Source organism: Pseudophryne corroboree (assembly GCF_028390025.1).
Source record: "Pseudophryne corroboree isolate aPseCor3 chromosome 3 unlocalized genomic scaffold, aPseCor3.hap2 SUPER_3_unloc_11, whole genome shotgun sequence".
Lineage (NCBI taxonomy): Eukaryota > Metazoa > Chordata > Amphibia > Anura > Myobatrachidae > Pseudophryne > Pseudophryne corroboree.
This window is the reverse complement of record NW_026967499.1, coordinates 88,308-109,883: the sequence shown is the minus strand read 5'-3', so window position 1 is coordinate 109,883 and position 21,576 is coordinate 88,308. Positions and strand designations below refer to the sequence as shown.

At 46.0% G+C, this 21,576-nt stretch overlaps 1 protein-coding gene across 1 annotated transcript; it reads left to right on the top strand.

Moving 5' to 3' along the window:
• Positions 1–891: 891 nt before the first annotated feature.
• Positions 892–19,748, top strand: LOC134983259 (oocyte zinc finger protein XlCOF22-like). Its single transcript, XM_063948983.1, has 4 exons — positions 892–968; positions 1,088–1,185; positions 1,343–1,886; positions 17,680–19,748. Exons 1-4 carry the CDS (start codon positions 935–937, stop codon positions 18,759–18,761), a joined length of 1,758 nt encoding a protein of 585 aa, XP_063805053.1. The 5' UTR covers positions 892–934; the 3' UTR covers positions 18,762–19,748.
• Positions 19,749–21,576: the final 1,828 nt, after the last annotated feature.

Here is a 21,576-nt window from a genome sequence, read left to right as displayed (position 1 = left end):
CAGTAACACCAGGGGATGTGTCTGTGTGATGACTGGAGAGGTGACTGCTGGGAATGGGACGTTATACATTAACACCGGGGATGTGTCTGGGTGGTGACTGGAGAGGTGACTGCTGGGAATGGGACATTATACAGTAACACCAGGGGATGTGTCTGGGTGATGACTGGAGAGGTGACTGCTGGGAATGGGACATTATACAGTAACACCAGGGGATGTGTCTGGGGGATGACTGGAGAGGTGACTGCTGGGAATGGGGCATTATACAGTAAAACCAGGGGACGTGTCTGGGTGATGACTGGAGAGGTGACTGCTGGGAATGGGACATTATACAGTAACACCAGGGGATGTGTCTGGGTGATGACAGGAGAGGTGACTGCTGGGAAAGGGACATTATACAGAAACACCAGGGGATGTGTCCGGGTGATGACTGTGGAAGTGACTGCTGGGAATAGGGCATTATACAGTAAAACCAGGGGATGTGTCTGAGTGATGACTGGAGAGGTGACTGCTGGGAATGGGGCATTATACAGTAACACCGGGGGATGTGTCTGGGTGATGACTGGAGAGGTGACTGCTGGGAATGGGACATTATACAGTAACACCAGGGGATGTGTCCGGGTGATGACTGGAGAGGTGACTGCTGGGAATGGGGCATTATACAGTAACACCGGGGGATGTGTCTGGGTGATGACTGGAGAGGTGACTGCTGGAAATGGGGCATTATACAGTAACACCAGGGGACGTGTCTGGGTGATGACTGGAGAGGTGACTGCTGGGAATGGGACATTATACAGTAACACCAGGGGATGTGTCTGGGTGATGACTATATCACTGTTTGTGTCAGGTTCCTATAAGGTGTCAAGATGTCACTGTCTATGTCTCCATGCAGAAGGGGGAGTATATAGAGGAACACAGGGGTCTGTACAAGGACGTGATGATGGAGAATCACCGGCTCCTCACATCACTGGGTAAGAGGAGACTGTCATGTATTGTACAGGGGAGAGCAGGTATAGGGGCCCCCTATATACACACATTATCTGATAATCACATATATACACTGTACTCAGTCACTATGTGTCTCCTACAGATGGGCCCAGTAACAGAGATACCCCAGAGAGATGTCCCCGTCCTCTGTATTCCCAGGATTGTACAGAGGAGAATCACAGGACCGCACAGGAGGATCAGGTAGGTGTGATTTAGGGTCTCCCCAATATACCAAAGTGACTGTCACTATATGATCTGTAGACGAGCTGTGTGTCCTATAGACTGATATTATACTGTTTTACCTCAGTTTAATCTAACACTATGCAAATGCCATTGTATTATTTTTTGGGTAATTTAGGAAGAACGTCTGTCTGATATAAAGTCAGAACATATAGAGGGAGAAGAAGAGACGTATGTGACTGATATGAAGGGAGAAGATATAGAGGGAGAAGAAGAGACGCATGTGACTGATATAAAGGCAGAAGATACAGAGGGAGAAGAAGAGACGTATGTGACTGATATAAAGGCAGAAGATACAGAGGGAGAAGAAGAGACGTATGTGACTGATATAAAGGCAGAAGATATAGAGGGAGAAGAAGAGACGTATGTGACTGATATAAAGGCAGAAGATATAGAGGGAGAAGAAGAGACGTATGTGACTGATATAAAGGCAGAAGATACAGAGGGAGAAGAAGAGACGTATGTGACTGATATAAAGACAGAAGATACAGAGGGAGAAGAAGAAACGTATGTGACTGATATAAAGGCAGAAGATATAGAGGGAGAAGAAGAGACGTATGTGACTGATATGAAGGCAGAAGATATAGCGGGAGAAGAAGAGACGTATGTGAGGGGGGATCAGCAGTGTAAGGAGGAGGAGATCCCTACAGATATCAGCACAGGTGAGTAATAAACACTTATTACAGAAGTCACATATTCTCATTGCTCAGTCACTACAGCAATCTCTTATCCTACACCCTCCTCCGCCATCAGCCCTGTTCTCAGTTGGGTGTTTCTAACACAAGGCTATCCATGACAAATATCCCATGTAGAGAGTTATTACACACAATAGTATAATGTTATTAAAAATATCAAGCAGAAGTTTATTATTAGTGATTTATATATAAATGTGTATATATGTATGTATATAATATAATTAGTAATGTTTTTTGTGGAGTGTCTAATTTATATGCATTTTGTTAGATGATGCAGGTATGAAATATTTCCTGCTATACAGTAGACCTGAGATCACCAAATACAATTCGTATAAGATTCAGAAATAAAATGAAATTTGAATCTAGAACTTCAAGTAAAACAGATTAAAAGCTTATCACAAGTACATATCTGTATAATCAGAAGACAAGCGTTTTGCACGTGTTGTCACCCTTGCATGGGCGGGCTTGTTCTTATCCACTCCAATTCACTCTAAATCCAAATTGCGTGTCTCCCAACGCGTTTCGTCAATAGTGACTTCTTCAGGGGAGTTTTGTGTTAAAGGCTTTATCCTCAAATATCAGTTGTGTAGACCTTAAATAATTGTGTAACCTTCAGATGGTAATTGTGGACTTGTTCATGATGAACACATTCCTAATTACTTGTGAATAATAGTTCCTGCTCTGTGCAGTTCTGAGGTTATGACTTTAGGGAATGTAATGGTCAGATCCAATATTGCTCAATCTAAGGTCTCCCAGTAGCCTTACTACATACATAAATGTGTCTTGCACTCACTATATTAACTAACAATAATAAACAGTGGAGTTTTAGTTCATGTATTGCTCAGTGCATTTAAGCCTGCAGCCCCCGACAAGGGATCCCACTATACTACAGGTCCTACTCTATTGCCCAAAATAATTACCATAAAAACAGCTATCGCATTAGTGTTAGACTTTAGGTGTACTCTCAGCGGTGGAATGGTTGCCGAAAGGCTTGGATTGGTTTTCAGAGCACCAGTCTGACGTGCCACCACATCTCGCGTGGCCCTCCAATTCACCAGATCTGGGACTGTTTGGCTGGGTCCGGCATTGTACTGTTGGTGCATTTCCTGATGCGTTTGGAACGATTGGTGGTTGCTAGGCACCCTAAATTCCTGTGGTCCCGATTTGTCATGATCTACTTTCACCCACTGTTCCGCCGCTGAGATTCTTGCTGTCCATGCTTCTTCCACTGTAGATGGATACTACTCACTGTCTACAAACAACACCAACACCAACAAACAAATGCCGTGCTCGGCCAAAACCAATGGCTCCCTTTTGCCAGTCGCATCACGTGCATGACCCATGGTTCCATCTGAAAAAGAAACAATATTTCAACAAATTTGCATTGTATCAATACCTCAGACATTCACAATGATCACCCAGTAACTTTAGTGTCACCATCTACACGCATGTGCACGTCAGTTTTTTGTTTGGTGCGGCAGGAGCCAGACCATGGTCAGAGGGCTGCTGTTTTTTAGCAGCCATAAGTTTTCTTATTTCTCTTACGTCCTAGAGGATGCTGGGGTCACTTCAGAACCATGGGGTATAGACAGATCCGCAGGAAACGTGGGCACTTTAAGACTTTTCCAGAGTGTGAACTGGCTCCTCCCTCTATGTCCTCCTCCAGACCTCAGTTTAGAATCTGTGCCCAGGCAGACTGGACGCAGTCCAGGGGAGTTCTACTAAGTTTCTCTGAAAATATTTATGTTAGGTTTTTTATTTACAGGGAGCACTGCTGGCAACAGCCTCCCTGCTTCGTGGGACCTAAAGGAGGAAGTAGGAACCAACTTCAGTGAGTTTCATGGCTCTGCTTCTAAGCTGACAGGACACCATTAGCTCCTGAGGGGTACTGAACGCTAGCTGCGGCTATGTGCTCACTCCCACAGCCTGCCGTCACCCCCCTTACAGCGCCAGAAGTCAGAAGACAGAGTGTAAGAGGAAAAGACTCTTCAACATCGGGATGGTTAGAAAGGTACCGCGCAGCGGGGGGGGTGGGGGGACACGCTGCGCGCCATGCTCCCACACACACAGGCACTGCAGGGTGCGGGGGGGCGCCCTGGGCAGCATGAACCCTGGCAGATTAGGGGCATTAGTTGCTGCGGCACAGTCCTACCCCCGCCAGTATGAACATGAGTCTCTCTAAGTCTGAGTGAAAGCGCGCCATTACGGGGGCCGGGCTTCTTCCTCAGACAGACAGCACACTGCTCAGTGCCATTTTCTTTCCCTCCAGGCTGCAGAGAAGACCGCTGGTCCTCCTCCACTGCTGAAACAGGTATCAGGGTGCAAAACAGGAGGGACGCAGTGAAACTTGGTGCTATGTACATTGTGTAATTATAAAAGCGCTGCAGCTCTGTTGGCATTTTGTGTTTCACAGACAATTTATTATTGGCGCTGAGTTGTGAGCTGGCAATTCCTTCTGTATCCTTCTGACAGATTTTACTGTGGGTCTGTCCCCTATAAGCCCCGGAGTGTCTGTGGTGTGGTGTGCACGTGTGTGGCATGTCTGAGGCAGGGAGCTCTTCCCCTGAGGAAGCCATTATGGGGACACAGAGTTGTAATGTGATGGCGCTCCCGGCACACCATGAGCCTGAATGGGTGAAAGAATTACGTGATAGTGTGAATCATATCAGTAAGAGATTGGATAAGTCTGAGTCTCATGCAGAAACCTGGAGAAAGTCTGTGGAAGATGTGATTTGCAAAACTCTGTTTTCATCCACAGGGGATCCCTCTGGGTCCCATAAGAGGTCCTTTGCTCAGGTTATACAGACAGACACGGACGCTGATTCCTGTGTCGACACTGGTGATTCCAGGGCAATAGATCCAAAATTAGCTAAAAACATTCAGTACATGATTGTGGCTATAAAGGAGGTGTTAGAGGTTACGCAGATCCCTTCTTTACCTCAGCAGAAGGTTTACCTTTATAAAGAAAAGAAAACTAATGTAACGTTTCCTCCTCATGAACTGAACACTCTCTTTGAGGGTGTCTGGGCAAACCCTGAAAAGAAATTTCAGATCCCCAAAATAATTCAGGCTACTTATCCTTTCCCGGTAGAGGACAGGACAAAGTGGGAGTCACCCCCCGTTTTAGACAGGGCCCTGTCACGGTTAACAAAAAAGGTGATTTTCCCTGCACCTGGGACGGCTGCTCTCAAGGAGCCGGCAGAACGCAAGTTGCAGACTACATTGAAATCTATTTATGTGGCCAATGGGACACTACTCATGGCCTACCATTGCCTGTGTGTGGGTGAGTAGTGTTATTGAAAAGTGGTCAGATAACTTGTCTTCTGAAATTGACACAATAGATAGAGACGAGGTTCTCCTTACGTTGGGTCATATAAAAGACCCAGCATACATGTGTGAAGCTATGAGAGATATTGGGCTCTTGGGATCAAGAGCATCTACCATGGCATTATCGGCACGGAGGGCATTGTGGATTCGCCAGTGGAATGCTGACGCAGATTCCAAAAGAAATATGGAGTCTCTCCCGTATAAAGGGGAGGCCTTGTTTGGTGATGGGCTAGATGCTTTAGTTTCTGCGGCTACCGCAGGTAAATCAACTTTTTTGCCTTATGCTCCTACGTCGGCAAAGAAACCTCAACACTTTCTGGTGCAGTCCTTTCGGCCCAATAGATACAAAAAGGCTAAAGGTTCCCCTTTCTTGGCATGTAGAGGAAGGGGACAAGGAAAAAGGTCCTCAGCGTCCCCAGGATCACAGGAGCAGAAATCACCTGCTTCTGCCAAGTCTACAACATGATGCTGGGGCTCCCTTGCGGGAGTCTGCCCGGATGGGGGCACGTCTGCAGCTTTTTAGTCAGTTCTGGGTTCATTCTGGCCTAGACCCGTGAGTCTTACAAATTGTGTCCCACGGGTACAAATTGGACTTTCAAGACGTTCCCCTGCACCACTTTTTCAAATCGGCCTTACCAGTTTCTCTCCCCGACAGGGAGCTGGTAACTGTAACAATACAAAAATTGTGTCAGGATCAAGTCATTGTCCTGGTTCCCCTCTCACAACAGGGAGAAGGTTTTTATTCAAGCCTCTTTGTAGTTCCGAAGCCGGAACGGCTCGGTCAGACCGATCCTGAACCTAAAATCTCTGAATCTATACCTGAAACGGTTCAAATTCAAGATAGAATCTCCGACAGCAGTGATCTCCAGTCTGGAGGAAGGGGATTTTATGGTATCAGTGGACATAAAAGATGCCTACTTACATGTTCACATTTATCCTCCGCATCAAGCTTATCTGAGTTCGCGGTACAGGATTGTCATTACCAATTTCAGACATTGCCGTTTGGACTCTCCACGGCACTGAGGGTCTTCACCAAGGTGATGGCAGAGATGATGGTCCTCCTTCATCAGAAAGGAGTCCATATAATTCCTTACCTGGACGATCTCCTAATAAAAGCGAGGTACAGGGAATGGTCGGTGCAGAACATTGCACTCTCCCCGACAGTGCTTCAACAACACGGTTGGATCATAAACATTCCAAAATCACAATTGGAACCTACAACAAAGTTATCCTTTCTGGGAATTATTCTGGACACAGAAATACAGAGGGTATTTCTTCCAGTGGAAAAGGCTCTGGAAATCCAGAAAATGGTCAAATTCTGAAACCGATAAGAGTGTCAATTCATCAATGCATTTGGTTGTTGGGAAAGATGGTAGCGGCCTTCGAGACCTTGCAGTTTGGCCGATTCCATACCGGGGTATTCCAGTGGGATATATTGGACAAGTGGTCCGGATCCCATCTACACATGCACCAGAGGATAATCCTGCCATCAAAAGCCAGAATTTCGCTCCTGTGGTGGCTACACAGTGCTCACCTACTGCAGGGTCGCAGGTTCGAGATTCAGGACTGGTTCCTGGTAACCACGGATGCAAGTCTGCAAGGCTGTGGGGCAGTCACACGGAGTAAGCTTCCAAGGAAGATGGTCAAGTCAGAAAACTTATCTTCACATAAACGTTCTGGAGTTGAGAGCCATTTACAACGGCCTTCTACAAGCAAAGCATCTTCTTCAAGATCTACCCGTACAGATCCAGTCCGACAATGTAACAGCAGTGGCGTACATAAACAGTCAGGGCAGAATAAAAAGCATAGCGGCGATGGCAGAGGCGACAATAATCCTCCTCTGGGCGGAAAAACATGCAAGCGCTCTCTGCAATTTTCATTCCGGGAGTGGACAACTGGGAAGCAGACTACCTCAGCAGACATGATCTCCATCCAGGAGAATGGGGCCTCCACCCACACGTCTTCGCAGAGGTGGCAGATCTTTGGTGAGTCCCTCAAGTAAACATGATGGCATCTCGTCTCATCAAGAGGCTTCAGAGATATTATTCCAGGTCGAGAGACCCTCAAGCAATAGCAGTGGATGCACTGGTGACACAGTGGGTGTTTCAGTCGGTGTATGTCTTCCCTCCACTTCCACTGATTCCAGTGATCCTCATTGTCCCAGACTTGCCAAGGAGGGCTTGGTATCCAGATCTTCAAGATTTACTCATAGAAGATCCTCAACCTCTTCCTCTTCGCGAGGACCTGCTGCAGCAGGGGTCGTGCATGTATCAAGACTTATCGCGGCAACGTTTGACGGCATGGCTGTTGAACGCCAGATCCTAGCCCGAAAGGGTATTCCAGAAGAAGTCATTCCCACTTTAATTTGGGCCAGGAAAGGAGTAACATCTAAACATTACCACCATATTTGGAGAAAATATGTATCTTGGTGTGAATCCAAGAAGGCTCCAACGGAAGAGTTTCACTTGGGACGTTTTTCTCCATTTTCTACAGGCGGGTGTGGATGCGTGTCTGAAATTGGGCTCCATTAAGGTCCACATTTCGGCCTTATCAATTTTCTTTCAGAAACAGTTGGCCTCCCTTCCAGAAGTTCAGATGTTCGTGAAAGGGGTTTTGCCCATCCAGCTTCCATTTGCACCGTGGGATCTTAACATGGTGTTACAGTTCCTTCAATCACATTGGTTTGAACCTCTACAGGAGATAGATAAAATTTCTCACTTGGAAAGTGGTCATACTGTTGGCCGTAGCATCCGCAAGGTGGGTGCCTGAGTTAGCGGCCTTGTCTCACAAGAGCCCTTACTTGATCTTCCATGAAGATGGGGCGGAGTTAAGAACTCAGCAGCAATTTCTTCCGAAGGTGGTTTCCTCTTTCCATATAAACCAGCCTATTGTGGTGCTAGTGGCTACTGACACCTTCTCTGCATCAAAGTCCCTAGATGTGGTCAGGGCTTTGAAAATTTATGTCGCAAGGACTGCTCAAATTTGGAAAACAGAGGCTCTGTTTGTCCTGTATGCTCCCAACAAGATTGGGTATCCTGCTTCTAAGCAGACCATTGCGCGCTGGATCAGAGGTACGATTCATTCCACGACAGGATTGCCGTTACCGAGTTCGGTGAATGCCCATTCTACTAGAAAGGTGGGCACTTCCTGGGCAGCTGCCCGGGGTGTCTCAGCGTTGCAACTTTGCAGAGCGGCTACTTGGTTGGGGGGCAAACACGGATGCCAAGTTTTACAGGTTTGATACCTTGGCCGATGATGACCTCAAGTTTGGTCAATCAGTGTTGCAGGGTCATCCGCACTTTCCCGCCCGTTCTGGAGCTTTGTTATAACCCCTTGGTTCTGAAGTGACCCTAGCATCCTCTACGGACTAGGAGAAAAGGATTTACCAGTAGGTATTAAAAAAATTACTATTTTTTTGGAGTGATCTTTCTAAAAAGCATCTTATACGCACCTTAGAGTCGCTCCAACAACTCCCCGCTGGGAGACAACGCTTACCCACATGTACAATGAGGCAGGCACAGGTTCTGGTGAACCTTCTTGGGCTACTTTGCACAGACATTATCCAATGTAGCTGAGCAGTTTATACCAGCTCCTATACCAGTGATAGGTTTCCCTATTAACCCTTACATGCAACATTCATTCTGATGTTTATACACCTATGGAATTGTCAGCCTCTCAAAAAAGCAGCCTGAAAGGTTGGTGGTAAGTAAATCACATAGACATGATACAACATCTTCACAGTCTACACATGATTTAGATGAGGATTCGTTGAAGAGGGTGAGGACTCATTGCACTGCCGATGATCTCAGCTCAGTGGACATACCTGAGCTAATTAGTGCTAAGTCATTCTTTCCTTAGAAGAGGCAGCAAAGCCTGTGTTAAAAACAAAGTCAACTGTGTTTAAACATCCCAAAACAACTGATGGAAATTTTTTGTTTATGCCCAGTAGAAAGTTAGAATTCCAAGAAATGGAATTCCAGTTATCCTTGTCCAGCTGGGGACTGTTTAAAAAAAAAAAGGGAGGTGGCTCCCAAAGTAGATTCGCAAGTCTTAGATTGGTGCAAAAATCTACATTACTTTTATTTTCAACATCAATAAATGATGTCACGGGGGGTGTGGCCTGACTGGAAAGGCAGCAGGAAGCAGGATAAAAGAGCTCCTGCTTATATAGATCCTTTCTGCCTTTTACAGCTGTCCTACGGGCTCTTTCAGGCCCTTTCTTGCCCCTCTGTATGTTTTGTAGGTTGCGGAGCCAGGGAGCCATTCATTTGGCTTTTGCAGGTTGTGGCGTACTCCCAGATCCGAAGCCGCGGACTGAAGTTGTGCAGTGATCCCACCACGGACCAGACTTCAGCGAGGTAGCGCTGCTACTCACCAAGGGCTGTGCCCCCTGTCCACTCTTGTGCCTAGCCATGCTGTTGGAGTCGTGTGGAGAGGCTGACTGGGGATAAGCGATGACCGCGGCTGGAGACACAGAGCGGAGCTGCTCTCCCGGCATTTGATGCAGTGCATACTACAGGGATTGGTGGCCTCAGCAGGGATACATCAGGTTAGTCAGCTCACCTGCCCGCAGCCTGCCTTCTCCTACTGTCCGGCCTTTGAAGCCATGAGTCGTGGCAGCAGGAAATACATGGAGCGCTTGCCTGTCATCACTCCAGCAGTGTCCTGGCATCTCCCCTCTCCTCCTAACCCATGGTGCTACGGGGGAATCTGGTGGAGCTGTGAATTATAGAGGACATACACGTGGGGTTCCTACGCAGCCAGATACGTTAACCTGTGCCACTGCATCCTGGTACCTCTCCTCTCCTGCCTTATTACTGACCTTTGTTCACCCACCATAGCCGGCCAGTTTCTTCTGATCTGGGCTTCCTTGCCAGAAGTGCCATCTTGAAAACTGGCAATATAGCCACATGCCCTCCTGAAACCAGCCGCTTCCCTGGGAGCTGCAGACACTGCTAGCCGATGATCAGTGCCCTTCACTACAGCCTCAGTGATTTACGGCAGGGACTTCTGCCGCTGCGGCCCTACCTGGGCAGTAAGTGGTCGCCTGAACTGCTTTAATTTTTATTATTGCCTGGCCTTCACTCCTGCTCTGTCGACTCCCTCTGGTGGCAGACTGTGCTGACTACATCCTCCATACTGTTTGACTGCTGCTGGGGGGTTTTTCCCTCCTGCTCCCCTCAATCCCCGTAAGATCCAGTTAGAGCTTTCGGGGCATCAGTATAGTTACGGCGTAACAGTCCTTGTGTCCAGGACAGTAGCAGGCTCCAGTTGCTGGCTCCTATAAATTACTTTACCGCCCAAGGATGGCATCTTCATGCTATTACCCATAAACAACTGACCTCACAATGTTTCTGTAACCGATGACCACTGGGGGTCTATGCTCACTGATACCTCCCTATTTCCACAGTTCAATACTTCATATGTTGCTACTGGCCTCCTGACCTTGTTCTCTAATCTCCGTAATGTTATGCTGAAGAATAGGCAGAGCTGGAAAATCATCTCATAAGAAAGCTAAACCTCGTCCTCAACAGGAAACCTCTCAAACTGACTTGAAACCTTTTCTTCTTCCTAATTAGCTAACATTGAGCCCCAGTCCTGATCATTCAGAATCTTCTCCCATTCCGTCTTCTCCAAGTCCTTCCATGATGGCTTAAACCCATTGTTTAAACTCGTTGTTTAAACCCATGGCAAGCCAGGTGGGCTCTCTTCTTCTCTCTGTTCTCCTTTAAACTATTAACCACCCAGGAACCTTAAATTGAAGAGCAGATGCACTTTCTCGTTCTTTTCAAACGGATGATTCACTCAACTCCTCTGAGAAACAATTTATTCTGATTCTGGCTTCATTTGCTTCAACTCATACTGTTCCTCTACCTCCTCTGGGGAGAACTTTTGTAGCACCAAAATTTTACAGGAAATTGCTTACTTGGGCTCATTCTTCATCTTTCATGGGTCAAGACTCTCAAGTTCAGCGATTCTACTGGTAGCTTCATCTTAAAACGGATGTCTTTGAATTTGTAGCAGCCTGTTCCAAGTGTGTTCAACAAAAAGTCCACGAACATCTCCCTCTGGTCTTCTTCATCCACTTTCAACACCTCAAAAGCCTTGGACTCGCATCTTTATGGATTTCATAAACGATTTGCCAGTCTCCAGAAGGCACAACACCATTTGTGTCATTGTGGAATGATTTTCGAAGATGGCTCACTTCATACCCCTCACCGGTCTTCCCTCTGCTCCTCAGCTATCCATATTGTTTTTCTCATAGATTTTTCATTTGCATGGCCTTCCACAGGAAATAGTTTCTGATTGGGGTCCTCAATTCCTCGCCAAGTTCTGGAAAGCTCTCAGCTCTGTCCTAGGAATCAAGTTGAACTTCTCTTCAGCCTACCATCCCCAGACTGACGGACAGACTGAAAGAGTCGACCAAGATCTGGAAACTTTCTTAAGGATGTTCATGTCCCCTGCTCAGGAAGACTGTATGGATTACCTCCCATTTGCTGAGTTTGCATACAATAACCTATATTATTCTTCTACCAATTCCACTCCTTTCTTCAATAACTATATTTTTCATCCACGAGTTCCTTCCTTCTAATCTCTCCCACCTCTTGAGGTTCCTCCTGCTGAATCCACTCTTCGTCATATCACTAAGATTTGGAGTCAGATTCATAAGGCGCTACTTAAGACTTCCCAGAAATAAAAGACCTACGCTGATCGAAAACATAGGGCTGTTCCTAGTCTCAAAGTGGGAGATCGTGTTTGGATATCCACCAGAGACCTCAGACTCAAAGTTCCTACCAAAAAGTTTGCTCCAAGATTCATCGGTCCGTATCCTATTAAGAGTGTTGAATCCTGTTTCTTACAAGGTGAAACTGCCTCCCTATTTGAAGATTCCCAATGCCTTTCACATTTCTCTGCTAAAGCCTCTTGTACTAAATCATTTTTGGGCATCTTTCCTTTAATCTCCCAAGGTTCAAGCTGCTCAAAATGAAGAATTCGAGGTTCATAAGTTTCTTGACTTCCGCAAGAGGTATGGTCGTCTCCAGTATCTCATAGATTGGAGAGGATATGGTCCGGAGGAAAGATCTTGGGTGGCTGCAGAGGATGTTCATGCTCCAAGACTAGGTTGTGCCTTTCATTCAAGAATCCCACTAAGCAGCGTGGGTGTTCGGAGACCACCCTAAAAAAAAGGGGGGCACGGTCATCATCCGGAGTTCTGGTCCCTGCAGCCTTCCTTTTAGCTGGCTGGTGTCGCTGCGATGGATAGGAGCTACAGCAGCAAGGTCTTCCAGTGCGGCTGCTGGGTGTCTGGAGGCTGAGGTCCGGGTCCTGGGGAGCGGAGCATAGCAGCCGGATGTGTCTGTTTCCAAGTGTCCTGTTACTGGAGTACGGCGTCTGGGAGGCTGAGGCCAGATGTAGTGCCTGTGTGCTGGTACCACATGTGTCCTCTGTGCAGGGAGCCACCATGTTGGAGACCAATCCAAGTCAATAGGTATCCCAGTTCGTGTCCAGCCAATCCGGTACAGGCTTCCCTTATAAAAAGGGGTTGATGCTTAGCTATGTTACCAGTACTTCAAGTTACTTGCTGCTGTAAGGTGCCCTGCGCTCCCAGGTTAACCCCTGGTATCCTGGTTCTGTTGTGTCCGCCTGGTGGTCAGTTCTGTTATTGCAGTCCATCTGCTCTTGTGGTTTAACCACTGGGCCCTCTATCTGGTAGAGAGTCTCCGTTTGCTGATGGTGCTCACAGCGATCCTCTCTTCAGCATTGTTTAAAAATCACAAGTCATCTCTTCATTCCATGTTCTTCAGCATCGTTTACATTTCGCAAGTCACTTCTTCATTCAGTATTCTTCAGCATCGTTTACAAGTCATGAACCTTTCATCTTTCAGAATTCACTCAGACTTCTCTCCTAGTCGTTGTGTATAATTGAGGTCTCATTAAAACTGAATTCCTCTTTCTTCAGTGTATCGTTCTCGGTCATTGTCCTCATTGCCTACCCCTCTACATCTTCGGGCCTAAGTCTTCAATCCATGAGTAAGAACTACATTCAGCCACCTCGTTTCCTTCCTTTGCCGATAGCTGCTCCCTCAGTCAATTATCAGTCATCAGATCCCAACTCAAACCAAGTGTGACATGGAAGAAGGGGAATTCCTGGTTTCGCTGGATATTAAGGATGCGTATCTTCACATCCCAATATGGCTGCCTCTTCATGCTTACCTCATGTTTGCACTGCAGCACAGTCACTACCAGGTCCAGGCCTTGCCTTTCGGTCTATCAACTGCACTGAGGGTGTTATCAGTGGTGATGGCAGAGATGTTGCTACAACTCCACAAGCAGGAAGTGAACATCATTCCATACTTGGACAATCTCATAATGGCTATATTCAGACTACTCACGGATCACGGGTGGATTCTCAATCTGCAGAAATACGCAGAGGCTTCAGTTCTTGGTAATGATACTGGACACGGGGTCTCAGAAAGTGTTCCTTCCTATGGACAAGGCAAAGATAATTCAGACGATGGTATGTTCCATTTTGAAGCTGAACGAAATCTCGGTACATCTTTGCATAAGCTTACTGGGAAAGATAATGGCCTCCTACGACGTATTTCGGTAAGGAAGATTCCATGCATGACCATTCCAGCTGGATCTGCTGGACAAATGGTCTGGGTCACATCTGCACATGCTGGGCCCTCTATCTGGTAGAGAGTCTCCGTTTGCTGATGGTGCTCACAGCGATCCTCTCTTCAGCATTGTTTAAAAATCACAAGTCATCTCTTCATTCAGTATTCTTCAGCATCGTTTACAAATCGCAAGTCACTTCTTCATTCAGTATTCTTCAGCATCGTTTACAAGTCATGAACCTTTCGTCTTTCAGAATTCACTCAGACTTCTCTCCTAGTCGTTGTGTATAATTGAGGTCTCATTAAAACTGAATTCCTCTTTCTTCAGTGTATCGTTCTCGGTCATTGTCCTCATTGCCTACCCCTCTACATCTTCGGGCCTAAGTCTTCAATCCATGAGTAAGAACTACATTCAGCCACCTCGTTTCCTTCCTTTGCCGATAGCTGCTCCCTCAGTCAATTATCAGTCATCAGATCCCAACTCAAACCAAGTGTGACATGGAAGAAGGGGAATTCCTGGTTTCGCTGGATATTAAGGATGCGTATCTTTACATCCCAATATGGCTGCCTCTTCATGCTTACCTCATGTTTGCACTGCAGCACAGTCACTACCAGGTCCAGGCCTTGCCTTTCGGTCTATCAACTGCACTGAGGGTGTTATCAGTGGTGATGGCAGAGATGTTGCTACAACTCCACAAGCAGGAAGTGAACATCGTTCCATACTTGGACAATCTCATAATGGCTATATTCAGACTACTCACGGATCACGGGTGGATTCTCAATCTGCAGAAATACGCAGAGGCTTCAGTTCTTGGTAATGATACTGGACACGGGGTCTCAGAAAGTGTTCCTTCCTATGGACAAGGCAAAGATAATTCAGACGATGGTATGTTCCATTTTGAAGCTGAACGAAATCTCGGTACATCTTTGCATAAGCTTACTGGGAAAGATAATGGCCTCCTACAACGTATTTCGGTAAGGAAGATTCCATGCATGACCATTCCAGCTGGATCTGCTGGACAAATGGTCTGGGTCACATCTGCACATGCGCCAGATGATATGCCTTTCACCAAACGCCAGGATTTCCCTCTTATGGTGGTTGCTGATCTCCCTCCTGGAGGGTCGACACTTCAGAATCCAGGATTGGATTCTGTTGACAACGGATGCAAGCCTCTATGGTTGGGGTGCAGTGACCCTAGGGGCTCGGTTCCAATGAAGGCGGTCTGATCAAGAGGTTTCCCTTCCGATAAATGTTATGGAACTCAGGGCGATTTACAATGCCCTTCTGCTGACCTCTTTTATATCCTTCAGTATCAGGCCATACAGGTATGGTCAGAAAACGCACCAACTGTGGCATACATAAACCAACAAGGAGGTCCTCCTTTCTTATCAGACTCTGCTGTCTTCCCTGCACTCCCACTCAGATGTTCACTGCTGCCAGTAGCACATGTATGAGAAGCAGAAGTATGGCGGCAGCTGTATAGATTCTGATATGTAATTCTCTGTATCATACTTACTGTACACACATCATCCTTATTACTATTGAGAGAATAGAGGTAAGACACTGATGATGGGGATGTCCTTTTCTCATAGTCTGTTGGGGATGCTGGGGTCCATTTAGTACCATGGGGTCTAGGCGGGTCCTTTGGGACCCACTGGCACTTTAAGAGTTTAACAGTGTAGGCTGGCCCCTACCTCTATGCCCCTCCTACCAGACTCAGTCTAGAAACTGTGCCCGAGGAGATGGACATACTTCGAGAGAAGGAATTACACAGATAGTGGTGAGATACACACCAGCTCACGAATAACAAAAAGCCAAACTTACTAACTGCTGAACCAACAATACTGAACCAAGTAACACTGCAGTAATACAAAGCACATGGCAGGCACCCAGCATCCTCTACGGACTACGCGAATAGGATTTATCGGTAGGTAATTAAAATCCTATTTTCTCTTACGTCCTAGAGGATGCTGGGATCCATTTAGTACCATGGGGATGTACCAAAGCTCCCAGTACATGAGGGAGAGTGCTGAGGTTCCTGCAGAACTAATTGACCAAACTTGAGGTCCTCAGAGGCCAAAGTATAGAACTTGTAAAACTTAGCAAACGTGTTCGACCCTGACCAAGTAGCTGCTCGGCAAAGCTGAGTAGCCGGGACACCCCGGGCAGCTGCCCAGGAAGAACCCACTTTACGGGTAGAGTGGGCCTGAACAGATTTTGGAATTGGCAATCCTGCCGTGGAATAAGCATGCTGGATAGTAAGCCTGATCAGCGTGAAATTGTCTGCTTAGAAGCAGGACACCAAATCTTGTTGGGATCATAAAGTACAAATAGTGCGTCTGACTTTCTGTGATGAGTAGTTCTCTTCACATAGATTTTCAAAGCCCGCAGGACATCCACGGACTTTGAGGTAATTGAGGTGTCAGTAGCCACTGGCCCCACAATAGGTTGGTTGATATGAAAAGCCGACACAACCTTAGGGAGAAATTGCTGACGCATTCTGAGCTCCGCTCTATCCTCATGGAAAATCAAGTAGGGGCTCTTGTGCGAAAATGCCCCCAATTCTGAAAGACGTCGGGCAGAAGCCAAGGCCAACAACGTGACCGCCTTCCAAGTAAGAAACTTTACGTCCACCTCCTGTAAAGGTTCGAACCAATCCGATTGCAGGAACTGCAGCACCACATTAAGATCCCAAGGTGCCTTAAGAGGCACAAAGGGTGGTTGGATGTGCAGAATCCCTTTCAAGAAAGTCTGAACCTCAGGGATAGCAGCCAATTGTTTCTGGAAGAAAATAGACAAGGCCGAAATCTGGAACTTGATTGAGCTCAAGCGTAGGCCAACATCCACACCCGCTTGCAGAAAGAGGAGAAAATGTCCCAGTTGAAACTCCACCGTAGGAAACTTCTTAGATTCACACCAAAACACATACTTTTTCCAAATCCGATGGTAAAGCTTAGACGTTACCCCCTTCCTAGCTTGGATCAGAGTAGGAAAAACTTTATTCAGAATGCCCTTCCGTGCTAAGATCTGGCATTCAACTTCCATGCCATCAAACGGAGCCGCGGTAAGTCGTGATAGGCGAATGGCCCCTGCAGTAGAAGGACCTCGCGAAGAGGAAAAGGCCTCGGAAGATCCGCGTGCTAAGCTTTCCTTGGCCAGTCAAGAGCAATGAGGATCACCGGAACTGTTTATCTTTTTATTAGTTTTAGAATCCTTGGGATGAGTGGAAGTGGAGGGAACACATATACTGACTGGAACACCCACGGAGTCACCAGGGCTTCCACCGCCACTACCTGTGGGTCTCGTGACCTGGAACAGTACCTCCGAAGCATCTTGTTGAGGCGAGAGGCCATCATGTCTATCTGAGGTACACCCCATCTGCGTGTTACCTCTGTGAATACCTCTGGGTGGAGGCCCCATTCTCCTGGAAGGAGATCGTGTCTGCTGAGGAATGAACGCCTACAGTGCCAGCGCGTGTCGTTCTACCCAGAGGAGGATTCTTGTACCTACATTGGTGCTGACATAGGACTTGGCGAGTGACTACATCTCCATTTATACTTCATGGTTAGTTACCAGTACAAGAGAGAGATATATCTAAGTCTTATTATAATATTACATTTGTTATTGTGAGTGTTCTCAGGAGGGTGGACACAATGATAGTATGAGACACAATATTATAAAGCCTTCATTAAAAGTTATGTTTTAATACACACATTTACTATTAAGTGTCCCAGAGAGTCATCTTCTCCTATCGTTTACAAGATTAATATTGTTACAGAAAATGTCACATTTCCATAATGTATTTTATTTCCAGCAGATGGACACACAAGCAGGAATATCTCAGAAGGACATCTAATGTTATCCCCGGATTGTGACAGAAAAGATAATGACAGTAGACAGGATTCTCCAGGAGATAATCCCATTACCCCAATTATACATCCAGCTCTATCAGCTGATCCCCCTGATCCTGGGAAATGTTCTCCTGATCACTCTGATATTGGTGCATCTGTTACAGCTCTGACAGTAGATACAGTGTTTCCCTGTTCTATAGATGCCAAATGTTTTACAAAGAACACAAATACTATTAACCCACACACAGGTAAGTCAGGTGGAAGGCCACTGATATGTTCAGAGTGTGGGAAATGTTTTACAAAGAAATCACAACTTGTTATACATCACAGAAGTCACACAGGTGAGAAGCCATTTCCATGTTCTGAGTGTGCGAAATGTTTTACAAAGAAATCACATCTTGTTATACATCAGAGAAGTCACACAGGTGAGAAGCCATTTCCATGTTCTGAGTGTGGGAAATGTTTTGCACTTAAATCATATCTTATTAGACATCAGAGAAAGCACACAGGTGAGAGGCCAATTTCTTGCTCTGAGTGCGGGAAAAGTTTTACCTGGAAATCCAATCTTGTTAGACATCAGAGAGAGCACACAGGTGAGAAGCCATTTCCATGTTCTGAGTGTGGGAAATGTTTTGCATGTAAATCAGATCTTGTTACACATCACAGAAGTCACACAGGTGAAAAGCCATTTTCTTGCTCTGAGTGTGGGAAATGTTTTGCATGTAAATCAGATCTTGTTATACATCACAGAAGTCACACAGGTGAGAAGCCATTTTCTTGCTCTGAGTGCGGGAAATGTTTTACGCACAAATCACGACTTGTTACCCATCAGCAAAGTCACACAGGTGAAAAGGCATTTCCATGTTCTGAGTGTGGGAAAGGTTTTGCACACAAATCACATCTTGTTAGACATCAGAGAACTCACACAGGTGAGAAGCCATTTTCTTGCTCTGAGTGCGGGAAATGTTTTACACAGAAATCAGTTCTTGTTATACATCACAGAAGTCACACAGGTGAGAAGCCATTTCTATACTCCGAGAAATAAATCATCTCTTGTTACACACAATAGACATCACTCAGGTGAGGAACCATTTTAATCTTCTGGAGTATACTTATCATTGCCATGCGTTGTTCTTCAAGGTTCTTATCCTATCTCCTATGCTTTTTGCAATATACATGTTACCACTGGGTGAAATAATCAGATGTCATGCCCTCATCTACCACTGCTATACAGATGACCTGTCTTTGCTCTAGGTACTGAGAACCCAGTACCAATCCTAAATGGTTGTCTAGCTGAGCTCCAGGTGTGGGTGATGCCAGTTGGCTGTGATTCAGTCCTGGTGAAGCAGGTCTTTAAGCTCACCACCAAAGGGCAGGGCTACAGTTCAGCTTTGCAAACCAACCAGACTTACGCTTGGGGGTTCAGAGTTACAAAATGCTGATTATGTGCGGAATCTTGGTGTCCTGGATGGTGGAGTGACACTTAGACATCAGTATCTGCCACAATCAGATCCTCATCTGAGGAACAGAGCCAGACTCCAGCACTTATTTTCCTCAGAAGATCTACCTACAGTCATACATGCACTTGTATCATCACACATAGACTACTGCAATGTCCTCTACCTGGGTCTCCCAGCAAAAGAATTGCACCGCTTGTAGCTTGTACAGAATGCAGCAGCCAGGCTGTTACCTAACCAGCCCGTTCCTGCCACATAACACCCATTCTCTGCTCCCTTCACCGGCTGCCTGTAAGATGGTGACTCTATTACATAATGGTCTATCCCAACCCTACATGACCAGGGTCCAAGGTACCAGAAGCAGCTTCTGCCTCATTCCTGCCCTGCTTGCTGCCATCTGCAGATGAAGAACTGTTACCAGCAGTACCAAGAATCCCCAAGAAGTTCTTAGATGTCAGAGGTGGAGACAGGGTGGTGGCACTAGTGCTGTAGCGGGGGCTGCCGGAGGCACTGTCTGTGGGTAATATTGTCCCCAAGCAGCGCTAAGGTGTCAGAGGGGAGACAGGGCAGTGACAGTAGTGGGGGGATATAGGGTGGGTGGCGGTAGTTGGGGGAGGCAGGGCGGGTAGCAGTAGTGGTGGGAGATGTGGCAGTAGTGGGGTGGGTGACAGTGGTGGTAGTAGTGGGGTGGGCGACAGGGCGGATGGCCGCAGTGCAGTACCTGGGGCTGCTGGTGGCAGTAAAGAGGTGTATGGGTCCCGCACAGAATCAGTTGATAATTAGACTTAATGATGATTATGCTTCCTTATTTCTAATTAATCCCTTGTATGTGTTACTGTTATTTGCTGTGTCAGCCTTTATGTGTGTTCTGTGTAATAATCCTGAAAGTAGTGCTGCTACCGATCTCATATCATTTGTAGTAACTTGGAAAAGATGAGATATGAGGTGCACTCTGGGAGCTTATAGGGGGTTAATCAGAGATGAACGCAGATGTGACATCACGCTGCCCCCCAGAAAATGGTCCCGGCCCGCCCACGTTCACCCCTAAGGGATGCGGCCACAATGAGTGTGTCTGTGCGTCCACTGCGCACGTGCATTTTGTCACCACCATCAAACTGCTGCGGGCCGCTATTGCTGCTGGGTCTGAATGACCCCCATAGGGTTTTGGCTCTCCTGATATGTATCTGTTTTACTTACCTGCAATACTATAATGTAACTTGAATTGTTTCTGTGATTTAAAGGATATTTTATCCATGTTGTGCAGAGTAAAGTATTTTTTAAGTGTAAAATATAGAGAAAAATCTGTGTATTAAAGATATGGAATAAAGTTGTTTAAAAACAAAAGATTTCCATTGAGTCTTTTTATGTGTCTGTGTATTATCTTATTTCCAGATAATTGTCGCTATGGTGACAGAAACAATTTCCTGTTAATGTGTCACTTGTAGTGTTACTTTTGTGTCCAGCGAGTGGGCTCGGAAATGTTATCCTTTTCCTCGCAGCCCCAGTTGCTGGAGAAAATGAAGGAGGAGCTGTTGACGGGTCACGTTCCACTTGAGCTGACAATTTTCTCACCAGCAGGTCTTTCCACCTCTGCAGACTTGTGTCCGGAAAGAGAGCTACAACGTAGGCTTTAAACCGAGGATTGAGCATGGTGGCCAAAATGTAGTGCTCTGATTTCAACAGATTGACCACTCTTGAATCCTGGCAAAGCGAATGAAGGTCTCCATCCACAAGTATTTCCAGGGAAGACGTTAAGTCTGAGGGACTATGCACAGGCCCAAATGATAATTGTTTTATGATCCTTCTATGTAGGAACCAACCGATAGAGGGAATAATCCGAAAGTGTTAATACCAAAGATTAGCTGGAGGTGCGCCATTAAGCAAATTGCAATGACTGGTTAGGGGGTTTAGAAAAAAACGCTAGTGGGCTTATATCTAAAGAAGCCTTAATGTGTGGCACACTCTTTTTTCTTTATGTTTCATGAATAAATTAAAACAACTTTATTTTTTATTTATGAAAGATTTTTCAATAGACATGACATAAGGCAATTGATTGTCAGCCTGGAAAGACAATAAATTTATGAAAGATATAAAATAATTTATATACCAGCACTACCTATGTATGGGTATATGGGTAGAGCAATAACTGATATAAGCAAATGAAATATAAAAGGGATTTAAACACAGGTTTTATTTATCAAATTTATGAGTTCCTTTCACAACTGGAGCACTTAGGTTGTATGCAGTAGTAACGCTCTGCAGAGAGCACTTAGGTTGTATGCAGTAGTAACACTCTGCAGGGAGCACTTAGGTTGTATGCAGTAGTAACGCTCTGCAGGGAGCACTTAGGTTGTATGCAGTAGTAACGCTCTGCAGGGAGCACTTAGGTTGTATGCAGTAGTA

What these genes read in the sequence shown, in the direction of transcription:
- LOC134983259 (XM_063948983.1), top strand. Translation starts at nt 935, where the DNA reads ATGATGGAGAATCACCGGCTCCTCACATCACTGG. An exon ending in CCGGCTCCTCACATCACTGG is followed by an intron (nt 969 to 1,087) that starts GTAAGAGGAGAC and finishes TGTCTCCTACAG; the next exon opens with ATGGGCCCAGTAACAGAGAT. An exon ending in CCCTACAGATATCAGCACAG is followed by an intron (nt 1,887 to 17,679) that starts GTGAGTAATAAA and finishes TTTTATTTCCAG; the next exon opens with CAGATGGACACACAAGCAGG.